Source organism: Odontesthes bonariensis, chromosome 2 (assembly GCF_027942865.1).
Source record: "Odontesthes bonariensis isolate fOdoBon6 chromosome 2, fOdoBon6.hap1, whole genome shotgun sequence".
Taxonomy (NCBI): Eukaryota; Metazoa; Chordata; class Actinopteri; order Atheriniformes; family Atherinopsidae; genus Odontesthes; species Odontesthes bonariensis.
This window is the reverse complement of record NC_134507.1, coordinates 4693885-4708393: the sequence shown is the minus strand read 5'-3', so window position 1 is coordinate 4708393 and position 14509 is coordinate 4693885. Positions and strand designations below refer to the sequence as shown.

Here is a 14509-nt window from a genome sequence, read left to right as displayed (position 1 = left end):
TCTGGAACTCCCCAGACAGAAGTCTCAAGCTTTTATCCTCCTACAAAATGTTTAAGTCTAGTTTGGTGAGGTATCTTCTGTCCAGCCAAAATTTCAATTGAAATGAAATTGTGATTTTGTTCTCTCTCTGTATTTTTCCTCCTCATTTTTTCTGCCTTTTCTTTTCTTTTCTTTTCTTGGTTGATTTAATTTAGTGTTTTGTATTTTTTTGGGGGGGGGGGGTGGGTTATATAAGCCCTTGGGCTTTCTTTCCTCTCCTGCACATTCTTTTGGCCTTTGTATTAATAAATGTATTTTATTGTTTTATCATTGTGCATATTTAAATAATAATAATATAAAAAAATCATGAGATTAATTAGATTAAAATTAATCATGTTTAGGCTGTGTTGGTGTGTGCCTCCGATGCTATGCTCATGACTGTGTGGACGCTCATGCATGGGCCTCCTCCATGAAACACCAAAGGATGTGCTTGAAATTACCTGCATTAAAGTGCTTGAAAGTATGTGTGTGTGTGTGTGTGTGTGTGACATGGAAACTCATTTTGAGTTTAATCAGGTCAGAAGTCTACAAATTAGCAGTGGAGTGGGAGGAGGATTCATGTCTACAGAGAGAATTTTATTCAGCTTTCAGTGGAGGGTAAATCTAAAACTGAATGTTGAAATAAAACCGACACTGAATTTAAATGTCCACCCGAAGCACAGATGAGCAGAGGCTCGTGTTTCTGAGACGGCACCGCTGCTTATCCGCGTTCTGTTCGGTTCGTGATCATCGGTTGCCTAAACGAAGAGAACAAATTAAGAGAAGGATGAGGGGAAACCTCCCAGGGAGGCCACGCAGCAGTCAGCAGGTTAATGGATACAGACCCGTGTAGTAGGTCCGTCCTGTAATTCAAAGTGGCCCAGCACAGAAAAAGCTTTTGAATAGTGGCTGGTAAATTACACCTGCCACAAAAGCTCAACATTACACCAAAGTGTATAAATTGGTAGGAATGTCAGGTTTCTTTTTAAGCGTAGAAGCGTTGAGATGAGATGATTCTTTTCCCTTTTGACTATTAAACCTGCACTTACTGATGTTCTCAACCGTTTGTAGTCAGAGGAAGAGGCTTAGCTTTTGAAGCTAGCTTCATAGCTAACCATGTACAGCACACACTGAACAAATGCAGAGCAACACTAATGCTGAATTGGATTGGACATCCATTTCTGACCCACATGCAATTCAGATTCATCATCATGAACCACTTTTGGCAATGTCAGCCTCCATAGCCCCCTGCAGTGGCTGAGCGGGTGCACGCACACACACACACACACACACACACACACACACACACACACTCTTTCACTGAAAGACTAATCTTCAAAGCTTTTTCTATCTTAAAACACAAATGGCGACCTTAGGCTTCAACAACCCCTGACAGAAGAGATGGCATTGCTACACTTTGAGGACATTCGTTCAGCTTTTTTATTTGGTAAAAAGAAATAAATGAAATGCAGAGAATAGCTGAATGTTTTGGGATTTTTTTTCTTTTCAGATAAAGTAGTAGAATTTTATTTTTGGAATTACTCGATTGTGATGAAAAAAAAAAATGTGGAATGATTTATTTAAAAAAAAAAAGAGAGAATCTAAGTTGGTTCTTTTTTTTTTCATATCCTATGGCTTTTTCTGACAGCTTGAATTCTTTGAGGCACGGACTTTGCTAATGAAAAAACATTATTCTTCATCAGTTGGGTTCCAACATTCCCTTGACAGATGAGCTTTGTAGAATAGAGCGTTGTCACGGTCCAGTTTCCATTTCAATTTCCGCCATAAATTTTCAATCAGGTTGAGAGCTGGTCGGTTTGCCGGCCATGACATTGAGTCGACCTGTGTTTTCCAGAGGGAAAGTTTGAACACCCCTTTTCCTCTGCGGCAGGATGCGTTATCATCTGAACTGAGAAAAAGCATCCTCTGTATTTACTGGAGAGGTAATTACTGCCATCACCCCTGGTCCGCACCTGGCATCATCTCCATACCATCAATGGTGGCGGAATTTTGCTTTTATTCAGGGAAAGAAAAAAAAATAAAAGTTCCAGCAACCTCTCGGCATGTTTCCTGTTGATCAGTCAGTTGCAACAGCTAGCTTAAAGGTAGGGTAGGAGATCCTGGATTTTGAGTCCAGCGAAGCTGCATTTTGAAAATACACAGGTAAAAAGTCCCAACCCTTTTCTTCACTTTCCCCCCGAAGCCACGCCTCTAGAGTACATGAACGAGCACGAGCACGAAGGTGCACGAGCGCTGTTCTGACAGCAAGCATCGATCGTTGCCGTATTTAGTATTTAGTATATGATAACTATAGGTTTAATAATGCTAGGTGCTAGCCAAGCTGGCTCTAGTTTAGCTTCCTGCCAAGCTTCTGGATGCGTAATTCGTTCACGGAGCAGGGTACGCGCACAGGGGGAAGGAGGGGGAGGGAGGAGCAGATTACAGTTTGATAGACGGCATCAGAATCCAATCATCGTTAACGATGCGTTCAGTATGATTGGATACTGTTTTTTCCTAGATTGTACGTTCTAGAGGCCACTAAAACTTTTCATATTTGTGTCAAAACTTTTAATTAATTGGTTGCAATGGGGGTGTGAAGAGTATTTCAAGAAATATGTAAAAGAATGTTCCAGAAAAAGATCCCCTACCCCGCCTTTAATGTTCTAATTGGAGACTTTTTTTCAGTCACGACAGAACGTCAAAACAATCCGCAACACGAATGCAAAAGTCGCCACACAACACATAAGCCACGGCGGAAATGAGCGCCATTCAGATCCTAGTGGACAGACGGAGAAGGTGCAGGGAAGTTTGAGAAATAAGAGAAACACCGATGCAAGGCTATGTTTAATAATGTCTGTATGTGCCATTATAAATGAGCAACTGTGTTGTGTTTCAGTGAGGGTTAAAGGATGACATTAAGAAGCATTATCAAAGGCGAAATAGTAGTGACATAACACTTCCTATTGATGGAGAAAATGTACAGTTATTTAGTTTTTTTTTTACGCATCGCAAAATGACGACAAACTACACGATTGTTCAGGGAATTAGAGAGAAAACCAATGCAACAATAAGACAATAAACAAATAAATAAAATGTTGATAAATAAGTAAATAAAGCAGAAAAATCAAATTGCAAATAATAAGTGGGCTTTTGGCGGGAAATGAAACAAATAGTTGGAATATTGAAGCTGAAATCTCATTTAGTTTAAGAGGAATATTTTTGTTTTATTTTGGAAACACTCATTGGTACATTATTATTTAACTTTTTGTTTATTTCAGATTATGGCAGTTTCAGTCCTGCGTAGGTGACCCCACTTCGACACTTAATGATGTTCTAAAGGTGTTCACCGGTGCCCCATTGTTTTAATTTGCTAACTCAATGAGACTCGATTAACCCCTGAAAGAAAATCACATCAGTGCACTATGTACTATTGAGGAAAAATAACGATAATAATGATAAGTATTAGATTAAGAACTGGAAAAGTAGCAGTGAGAAAGGTGCCGTTAAAATGATCACCGTGAACGCACTGGCATATTGTGGAATAGCTCGTTGTAATGTTTAGTTCTGGTAGATTTGTTGATGGGTTGTTTTTTTTTGTCTCTGCTTTTAAAGGGGCACTAGGTAGCATTTTCACCTAAAATTATAGCCTTCAGGAGTTTAACAAAGGTTAAACAAGTCAATGGTAAGCGAATGAAGCCTGTCTCGCTCCCAACAGGGGTCTGTATGCTGAAAATCCCAAATGTAACTTCGGCAGGAGCGACCCGCTTCTGAAGTGTCGTGATGCGTGAGAAGAGTCTTTTGTGTTTACGGCACTTAGCTAGGTACTGTATGCTAGCTGTAGTTGTAGCTATGTGTTCGCTTGCGTTGAAGAGCCAACACCAAGCGTTTCATATTCTGCCTTTCACAGACTGAATATGAAACGTTCGATGTTGGCACTTCCCATCTTTGTGAAATTTCTCCAAGCGTGATCTTGTTCATCTACCATAGTGATCTGCGTTTTAGATCGCAAAGAGACAGGTGATGACGGTGCTCTAAGTCCTCCTGAGTTCGAGACGTAGCCTAGCTTCAGAAATACACGGACTGACCTGATTAGAATAAGAATAGTGTTTTGATCCGAACAAGAATTGTTATCTACAAATGAAAATTGATTAATTTGTGATTGTATTCGGAATAGTGTAGAGCTAGTCTGCGTTTATTGCGGCGTGTATGTTGGTAGTGCTTGCGCGCATCTGTCTCAGATGTAACTTTTGTAAGTGTCTGCTAATACAAAGGAATCACTCCACGAATACACCATGATGAGGGAAGAATCCCATTCAAGATCAGCAACAGTCCATCCATACATCCATTATGTGCCGCTTGTCCGGGGATCGGGTCGCGGGGGCAGCAGCCTGAGCAGAGAAACCCAGACGAGCTGTCCCCGGCCACTTCCTCCAGCAACAGGATTATAGCATATTATCTTGAGTTCTCTCTACAGAAAATCTCTGATTATAGTATCTTACGTGGGCAGTCTACACTTGTGAATCAGATGACCTATCTGCACTGACTAAATAACACAACGGCAGCATTCGCCACGATGTTTAGGTAGTGGATGTGTACAGGTGGGCATTTTTACGACAGTGTAGAATTTCAGTTTGACCAATAGAGATCGCTATACTGCTGCTAAACTACCTTGTATCCCTTTAATGTTTTATCCATTTAACATTTTTGCCACAGCTCCTGCAAATGTCCTTTGAAAGTTGATCGATCCCATAATTTCGTTACGAAAGACTTCACGAACGCGTGTTATCCGTTTATTTTCAGATTCAGAAAGCGTGGCGTCATTGACCCAGATATGCATTTGATGAACTGAACTGACGCATAGATTTAGCTTTTGGCTATCTTTTTTTTTTTTTTTTTAAAAAGAGGTTATCTGAGAACAGGCCAAAGTAAAGTCCAGGAGATGCTGATAGATATATACAGCAGATAGAGTCCAGCTTACAATGGCTGAGCTGCTTGAATATAGGCTTAACTCTCATTCAGCTGCCTTAATGCCCCTTTAGGCCATCTAGCGCATTAGTGCCACTGCATTAACACGCTGATGCTCTTATCCGAGACCAGCAAACCCACTAGACTGCGTGCGTTCCCTCTTCCATCCAATCGGCACTGCTGCGCCATCATTATGTAGCCTGGATCCATAAAAGTTGAGCCTTTTGTACTCTGTGTGTTCAAAGTCACTTTCAGCCCTCCAATTGACAGATAGTAAGCTTCGTGTTCTGGATGGGGATGGAGGCTGGATACGCTGATGTGGTGGGAGTGTAGCCACTACCCCATTAAAATTTCTGTGCCAACTCTTCTTCGTCTCCACAGAGATTTGGTTGAGCGCAGGTTATTTTGTTCTACTTTTTGACTACGTGATGGCATGACAGAATTCAACGGGAAGCTGTTGAACTGAGTTCACCCCTGAAGGGTATTTTAAAGAGATTCCACAAATATGTGTTAATATTCAGGGTTTATGGATGAATAATGTCCTTTTTTATGCTTCAGACAAAGCCCTTGAGGGACTTCTTAACAGCTTCTGAGCCTACTTTTTATTTATGGAACGGCTGGAACGGCACTTGGCAATTTTTTTGCAGCTTTCAAAGGGAGGAAATCTGAATAACATGCACACTTTTGTTTGCAGAGGTGTGAAAGTGAGGCACTTCTTCCCTCCCTCATCTCTCTTCTTTAGAATCATTACAGACACAATTGTGCCCTAACGTAAATTAGCTGCTTAACTTACTGTACACATATCGGTACTTAATTGTATTTATTCATTTTTTTTCTTTGCTGTTTAATCTGAATTTTGTTCACTGAACAGGAAACTCCCATAAATACATATGCAGCAGGGGACCGGTACAAAGATCGCTGCCTTTTCAATGGCAAAACAAGTTAATTCTAGACTCAAAGTGATAAAACACGCGGCCTTCTGGGGATTTAGAGAACAGTCGGTTCTTGGATTGATCTCCGAGTTCGAGAATATTCGAGTTCTTTGAGAGTATTTGATGAGACCAACATGTTTTCTCCGGGGCAAATTATTGGGATTTTGGTTCAAGCTGACCCATATGGAGCAGTTGTTTGTGGTTGTTTTGGTAGTTGTTGAGCAGTGCATCATCCAAAAGTTCCATCTCACCCTTTTAACACACTTTGCACGATTACACGTCAGCAAGAATCAAAGTCTTCTCTTTGTCTGCCCCGAGGTTTCATTTCGTTTAAAGCCCGATTTATGCCCTACGGAACCGGACGAAATTCGTCTGTCCGGTCCATACGTTGCTCCCGGAGCTTCTGTTTATGCCTCCGTCCGTATTGCGCACGTCTCTAAGAAATCCTCTAGAGGGCGGTATTATATATTGAGTCATTGTCGGCCGCGGGTTTGAAAAACATGGCGTCAATTGAGGAAGTTGCAGTCATACAAATGTATATACCCCCTGACCATCTCACAAATCCTCTCCTCCATTACCTGGCATTTTTAAATCTTAAAATGTTTTAATCTCCTACTCTTCGTTCTTCTTCTTCCTCCATAACTTCCGGAGCCAACACGCTCCTGACTCTCTACTGCCCCCACGAATTCCTCTGGTATTGCTCCGTTTCGCCCGGAGCTCACCGGATTGCTAAGCTCTTGACCTACGGACAAACTGACGAATGAAACGGCCCCCGGAACCGGGTGAAAGCGTCCGTTTCCGTAGTTAACGTAGGGCATAAATGGGCCTTAAGTCTGGGCTGCACGCTCAGGATTTTCTTCCTCCCACTCTGTCGGTGCTTTATGTGACCTTGTGTTCATTAATTTCTCAGTAGTCTGTGTCTGGTAGGCAATGATACAAAATACTGGCACATTAGACCAGGGCTGCGACGATTCCTCGAGTAACTGGATTATAAAACATGGTCGAGGAATTTCCTCCGCCGAAAACAGCGAAAATGTGCAAACGCAGCAAAGCGAAAGTAATGAGAGGAAGAGACAGAAGATGCCGAAGGTGTGGGATCATTTTAAATAAAAAATATTGAGGATAACATCGTGGTGTGGGTACATTGCAAGATGGAGCTGGCGTTCCATCACAGCACGACTTCAATGCTGCAGCACCTCAAAAGAAAACACCAAACAACCTAAACAACATAAAATCCATGATGTGATAAACCTTAATGTTCCTAATGTCGCATTAGTCCAAGGAACACTGTTGTTATTAATTATGACTAGCATTAAGCAGGGTGGAAAGTAACTAAGTACACTTAAGTACAATTCTAGGTATGTTTGCTAACTACAAAGTTAGTTTGTAGTTTAAAATTGGAAATAGTTCAAAATTGGAAATACTCGGGTGAAGTAAACATACCTAGAATTGTACTTAAGTGTACTTAGTAAGTTAGTTTGTAGATTTATATTATTATTACAAAACATTCAGTAACCACCTCAGCACTATATATACTTCAGCTATTTGAAAATAGCCGATCTACTGTGGAGCTAAATCTGTCTCAATTTTCACAAATGCACAGGACACGATTTGTGCATTTGTGAAAATTGAGACTGATTTAGCTACAAAATCTACAAGCTCACATTTCACAATATGAAAGTGTAAATCTGCTATTAACAGATTAACCTTACCACATGTCTATTAATTTTAGTATACTGTATTAGGTCCGTAAGGCTTATTGTAGGATTAAGACTATTAGCCTTTAAAATATCTATTAAGTAATTATTATTTTCACCTCTTTTTATATACATATAAACGTGTCCGCTGAGCATGGTGGAGGATGGCGGCTTTAAGGCGATGATTTCCACTTTCCATCCCAATTATGAACTTCCATCAAGAGCCTTCTTCACAAAACCTGTTGCACAGAAAGTATGACGACATCAAAGAGGAGATGAAGAAATTGGACATTTTTATTGAACATTTTGACTGAAACGGTTTACTACTTTGCATCATATGTATGATAAATAAATGTCAGTTTTTGTTAATAAGGAAACAAATTGGTTGTTATTATTAAGTGATCTGTCTTGTTTTCTATTGTATATTTATAATGGGGCTTTAATTAATCAAAATAATGTTTTATACGATTAATCGATGGAATATTCGATAGAATACTCGATAACCAAAATATTCGATAGCTGCAGCCCCCAACTTTAGACCAGCATTTTAATTTTGTTTAGTTTTAGGTCTGGTTGGTTTTTATGACCAGTGGCAGCTTCTCAAGACGTAGACTAAATGCAACCTTTCCGTTAACAACTTGTACATTTAAAGTTTGAAACGAGGGGCCGTGCCTTTTCTTTCTGCTTGTGTGAACTGTAATGAAGTTCTATCAATAAACGGTAAAAACCACTCCAGGCTCTTTTTTTTTTTTTTTTGTAAATTCCCTTTCAGATCGGTTGAAGGGCTGCTTCCTGAGCAGAGTTAAGTGTTTTCAAATAGTCTCAGGATTACCTCATGTGGCGGTGAATGGACTGCAAAATACAAACTAAACAGGTTTTTTTTTAAAGGGAAAAGATGTCAAAGTAGGAGCTCTGAATATTTGTGCTTTTTAAATTTTGACTTCTGATATGTTTTCCTTGAATCTCTGTGTACTGTTCCTGCATGGGGCAGCAGCTTTAGGCATGGATTGTTGAGCAGTTTTGTTCTAGGTGTCCCATTTGGATGGATCTCAGTAGCGTTTTTATGGGATTCAAATCTGGTGACTGGGAAAGATGATCAAATCATTTTTAAGCTAATGGAACCAGTTAAGTTTTCAGTCACGAAACATAGGACATAATTGCCTTATCCTGCTGGAATCGGCCCTCAGAAGATGGAGAAGCGTTGCCATAAAGGGGTGGACATGGTCAATATAAATACTAAGGCTTTGACAATCAAACGTTCATAGATTGGCACTTTTACCAACAAGAACTAGCCTGGGTGCCAGCCGAACTTAGCCCCGCCCATAAAAGATTTGGTCGGGAAGTTCGGTCTGGCTCTGCTCAGTTGGGAAATCATTATGCCCGACCAAGAATGGGTCGACCCAATCAGATTGCCAGGGCGGGCTTTATACGACGATGAACAGATGATCAACAGGGACATTATCGACTACGTCACTAAAGAGCGCTTGGTTTGACTTCGTTTGAAACAAACATGGCTGCCGCTGGAGAGCTAGGGTGTGTAGATTCTGCCATCGAGTCTGTTCTACAGGATCTCCACATTGCATTCGTTTTTTATGTTTTTGCCGTCCTTCCTACAACAAGTGTGTGTCACTTAATCTACGTCACATACTACGTTGCTCTGATTGGTTGTAGGTCTATCCAATTGAGCGAAGAGGCATTTTTTCTCCTGGTTCGGTTGAAACACGCCCCATACCCAAAACTCTATCGAGCGGTATCAGACTCACATTCTGACTAGAATCGTGAGTATGACGTAGTCAGGCTAAACAAGAACAGCTCGGATTGTAGAACCAAGACGGGTTCTCTTCGTGAATTCATGCTGTTTACGTAGTATTCTCGCTCAACTATTTGCAGTAACGGCAGAAATTTAGAGCCGTCGGATTATTTTATGTTTTTTTTTCTTTTTCAGTTCCAAACTGTCCAATTACAGCGAGCTTGTGGTGACCGAAAGCCTTCGGTTCTCGGCTGACAGGCCAAAGAGCGATTATCTGACCAATCGCAGGCTGCCGTGCATGAAATGAGTTGGTTGGGTTTTTAGTAGGGCTGGGTGAGTTAACTCGTTATTATCGCGTTAACTTGTTAATTATTTAACGCCGATAAATATTTTATCGCACATTAACACAGGATTTAATATTGTAAAAGTCTGTTGCTGTCTGCGGCGGAACCAGAAAAGAAAGACCGTTACAGGCATAGACATAATATACGTATAATATATACGTATATTATGTCTATGGTTACAGGTGCTCACGGAGCTAACCGGCGCTACTTCCTGTTTTACTTGTTTCAAAATAAAAGCACGTATTTCAAGATAAATAAAAAACCTCCTGCATTTACAGCCAAGTTGAATTGTCTTCTCAGCGTAGTAGTTCCAGTCTAAAATATCACTTAAAGGCAAAACACACAACTGATAGCAGCAAGTCATTCAAGGAAACAGACAGTGGAGCGAGGCTTCTACATAAAAACTACAGAAAGATGCTGATGTTAAAAGTGTGTTTGCACAACAAATGTTATGGCACTTTCATTCATATGGCAGCACATTTAAAATAAAGCTAAATGCTAAAAGCTATACACTATTTTTGAATAAATTTTGCGTACAAATGCGATTAATCGTGATTAATCAGGGAAATCATGTGATTAATTAGATTAAACATTTTAATCGTTGCCCTGCCCTAATTTTTTGCACATTAACCCAGAGATTGATTGATTCGAAACCATCCAACCCAGCTGACCCATTTAAGTGCCCATTGGTTGATTTACCTGTGTGGGTGTAGTTGATTGATTGCTTTGTATTTTTTCAGGTTCATACTCGTCCTATTTAAATGCTGGTTGTTAGATGTTTTGTGACTCTGATGTAGACCACAAGGTTAAATCCATTGGTCAAACAATAAAGTTGTTCGACATACACTACAAGTATAGCTGGAGTTCTGACTTCTTTAGACTTTTCTCTCGCTCTCTCTCCGTGCATCTTTTGAAGGAGGTGAAATATTAGAAACTCCTGGACTGTTGTACATGAAATCCCAGATCAGCGCAGACACTGCAGCGTGCGAAAGCTCCCGTCGTGGCTGCTTTCAGAGAGTCCTGCTGAGCCGCACATGCCGGAGCCTCCACCAGAACCTTCGGAGATCGAGTTTGTAGTTAATTGAAAAGCGTCAGAAGTGGCAGCAAGAGTTCCACTTTTGAAGCACTCCTTTGAAAGGACAGCGTTGGAGTGCAGAGGTTCAAAGAGAGTGATGGCGGGTCGCTTGCTTTTTCATTTCACGGCTGCGTTTTATTCATTTATGACACCCTGCTGTTCTGACACATCTTCCATTTTATTTTGCAAAGAAATTCAAAGACTCACTCTAAACTGTGTCAAATGACCAGGCTTGAATACTTTTGAGGGGAGCAGTACCACTCAGATAAATGACACAGCAGGGGTCTTCCATTGAAATTCTAAACTGTTGTAGCTTTTAAAGTGAAAACATTTTTCTCTCTCGTCCTGTTTCCTTTCGTTCCCGTTTAAGGTCCTCGGTGGGCATCATGGAACCTCGGGGTGTTCATGTGTATCCGCTGCGCGGGCATCCACCGCAATCTGGGCGTCCACATCTCCAGAGTCAAATCTGTCAATCTGGACCAGTGGACACCGGAGCAGATCCAGGTATAAACATACAAAGAGGGCTGAAGACACAGTTTAAACAAACATTCACAATGAGACTATTCAAAGAAAGACATGATAATCCACGTTCTGTTAAGTTTTCCATCATGCAAAGCATGAAAAGAGGGTAAAAAGGTATAGAACCCCTGGCTAAAAGTGTGGAATCTCCATTTCTGAAGGAAATTTCTCCATTTTAGCTTTGTTGAACATATCTTTAAGTAGAGCAAAACATTTTGGAATCATCTTTCTAAAACCTGGGCAAGATTAAATATGCAAATCAGCCTCCAGTTAAAAAGAGACTGCTTGGAGATCCTAATGAGCCGTTGCACCGGGCTGATTAAAAGGAAACATTGCCTCTACAAGAGAGCTGTCGGTTAAAACAATGATTGAAGAGGGTAATTCATCTCTTGAGTGTCGCAAAAAAAGTGTTGGTGGCTCGGAATCGGCTGTGTCTAAAATTTGGAGCTCGTACAAACAAAACGGGAAAGGCTGTAAAAAGGAAACCTACGGGCAGACCAAAGAAGAAAGTAGAAAATGCCCAACAAAAGGATATCTGTGCCCGAACTGTAGGAAATTGGGATTTATATTGGGGCTGCGAGATCAAATTTCCTATCCCAGTATTTCTTGACTGAATGGCGACATACAGCGATTACCTGTGTTTTATAAAATCGGGCCAGATGTCAAGTTTGAGTCCGATGCCACATGAATAAATTTACAAGCACTTAACTGAGACACATTGTGCCCTTTTTTTTTTTTTTTTCAGGGCAAAAAAACAAGCATTTTCTTCAGGGAAGACATATGAACTCAGTGACACGCCCGGCAAACAGTCTGGATCTCTTTCCTGTTGAATTTTCCTGTCTGGCGGAATATTTATTCCTCATTAGTTTTGTCCTCGCTTTAAATTATTTAATTAAGCTGTCATAAAAGTCAGAGGAGGTTCAACAGAGTATTCATTTGGGTCATGATTCCAATGATTTGAACAAATACAATTTTTTTTTTTTTAGTTACTTTAGATGTATATTTGAAAAAACAATGAAATAATTTAATGTAATATTTGCACCCCCGTCCCCTCAAACACAATAAAACGGCTGAATGAACACCCTCCGAGAGTGGTGATTCCATACTTTTTGCCGGGGCCTGTACCTATCGTCAATGGAGAGGAATCAGAGTCAAAGTTCATTTCACACATCAGTACATTACAGAAAGCATTTACAGATTCTTCACCACGGTCCTCCATCGGGTCTTCATCTGCCCATTCCCACTCACACACTGTACCAAAGATGAAGTATTTCGTATGCATTCCAGTGTTGTTTCACACACACTTTGCATTGTTGACATGCACATTCCCGCTGAGCAACGCGCCTGTGGAATATTGAGCCACGGCCATAATTACTTTGTGTATAAAAAAAACAAATATGGCGTGCGTCTTAATATCACACAAAGAAGAATCCCAGTGATTTGTTTAATCATCCAGCTGTTAATGGATCCAACTGTGTGGTGCACGTGTGCGTAGCATGGAAGAGGGGTGTGTTGGTGTGTTCCTACGAGGCCGTGCCGATCCATCAGCTGAGTGTGACTGGAAAGGGTCTCACTCTGAATGTTAATCACTGTTTTCAATGACTAATTCATTCTGGATGGCTGATTATTCTGAGTCTATCTCCTACATTTCTGCTATGATCGACCCATTCATCACCCTCCTCTTAATTTAGCCTTGACACTTATGGCCTGTGTGTGTGTGTGTGTGTGTGTGTGTGTGTGTGTGTGTGTGTGTGTACAGAAAGGAGTCGGTGGTCATTAATGAGTTGAATGCAGATGTGATGCATGAAAGATCCTGTTTTACCTGTTGCCTTCCTTGTGTTGCTGATGCGTTTTCCCTGTGCTTCCATCCCCGCAGAGTATGGTGGACATGGGCAACAAGCGGGCTAAAGGGCTGTACGAAGCCCACCTGCCGGAGAACTTCAGACGACCACAGACGGACCAGTATCCTCGTACAGTTTTCTCTCTCGCTGTTTATTCAAATCAAATCAAATCAAATCAAATTTGTTTGTGTAGCACATTTCACGTACAAAACAATCCAAAGTGCTTTACATAAAATAAAAGCATTGCAGCAGGGAGTGGAAGAAGCATTAAAAATACATAAATGAATATAAAGAGAAACAAATAAAATCATTTAAATGAATTTAAAAACAAGCAACAGTCCAGATAAATTAAAAGATAGCGTGCAGATTTCATGCATAGACACATGAGAACAGAAATGTTTTTAACCTGCATTTAAAAATGTCTCCATTTGGTGAAAGTTTAATCTCCACTGGCAGTTTGTTCCACTTGTTTGCAGCATAACAGCTAAATGCTGCTTCTCCATGTTTAGTCTGGACTCTGGACTGGACCAGCTGACCTGAGTCCTTGGATCTCAGAGCTCTGCTGGCTTTATATTCTCTGAACAGATCACAGATGTAAACCATCAGCAGGCTTTTAAAATCTATTCTGTGACTGACTGGAAGCCAGAGTAAAGATTTTAAAGCTGCTGTGATGTGTTCAGATCTCTTAGTCCGGGTTAAAACTCCAGCAGCAGCGTTCTGGATGAGCTGCAGATGTTTAATGCTCTTTTTGGGAAGTCCAGTTAAAAGAGCATTACAGTGATGGAGTCTGCTGGAGATGAATGCATGGATGAGTTTCTCCTGGTCTGTTTGGGAGAGGAAACCTTTCTTTGTCAATTCATTCGGACCCATTTTTGTGAAGGACTGTTTCTTTTCCCGTCACTGCACAGTTGCACAGAAACTGCCGCTGCCGCTGTTCACTGATCTAAAACCCTCTACATCACCACATGCTTGGATAGATTTGCATTAGAAGTCTCTGTATCACCTTGCATATCAGTCTATATTTACTAGCACACCTAAAGGCACCATATGCTGCCTTGTATTTGCATATGAACCCTCAATGTCACCATCAATATGCAAAGGCCATGTATCATGTGTCAACTGAAGAAGCTGCGACAAGTCAGGACACATGGTCACATTAATGGGCTTTTCTGCTGTAACCCTACTGATGGAGGTGTCGTGCAGGATGTTGTCGTGGTTGCCATGACGGTTACACAATGTGGAGGAGAGAGTATTCTACGGTACAATTCTCCGGTTTTACATTTGAGGGCATTATGGAGATAATCTGGTCTTCACCAGGTCTCAAAATGAGGCAAATGCGACCTGAGATGAGCAGCAGAACAGGACACC

At 40.9% G+C, this 14509-nt stretch overlaps 1 protein-coding gene across 6 annotated transcripts in view; it reads left to right on the top strand.

Annotated features, from left to right (window-relative positions):
• The window catches only part of smap1 (small ArfGAP 1), a 159970-nt gene that overhangs the window by 16499 nt on the left and 128962 nt on the right, over window positions 1-14509 (top strand). For all 6 annotated transcript variants that reach the window (XM_075474616.1, XM_075474613.1, XM_075474615.1 and 3 more), the window contains exons 2-3: window positions 11152-11285; window positions 13177-13262. In XM_075474616.1, coding sequence (XP_075330731.1) covers window positions 11152-11285; window positions 13177-13262 — 220 coding nt within the window. The remainder of the gene's footprint in view (window positions 1-11151; window positions 11286-13176; window positions 13263-14509) is intronic.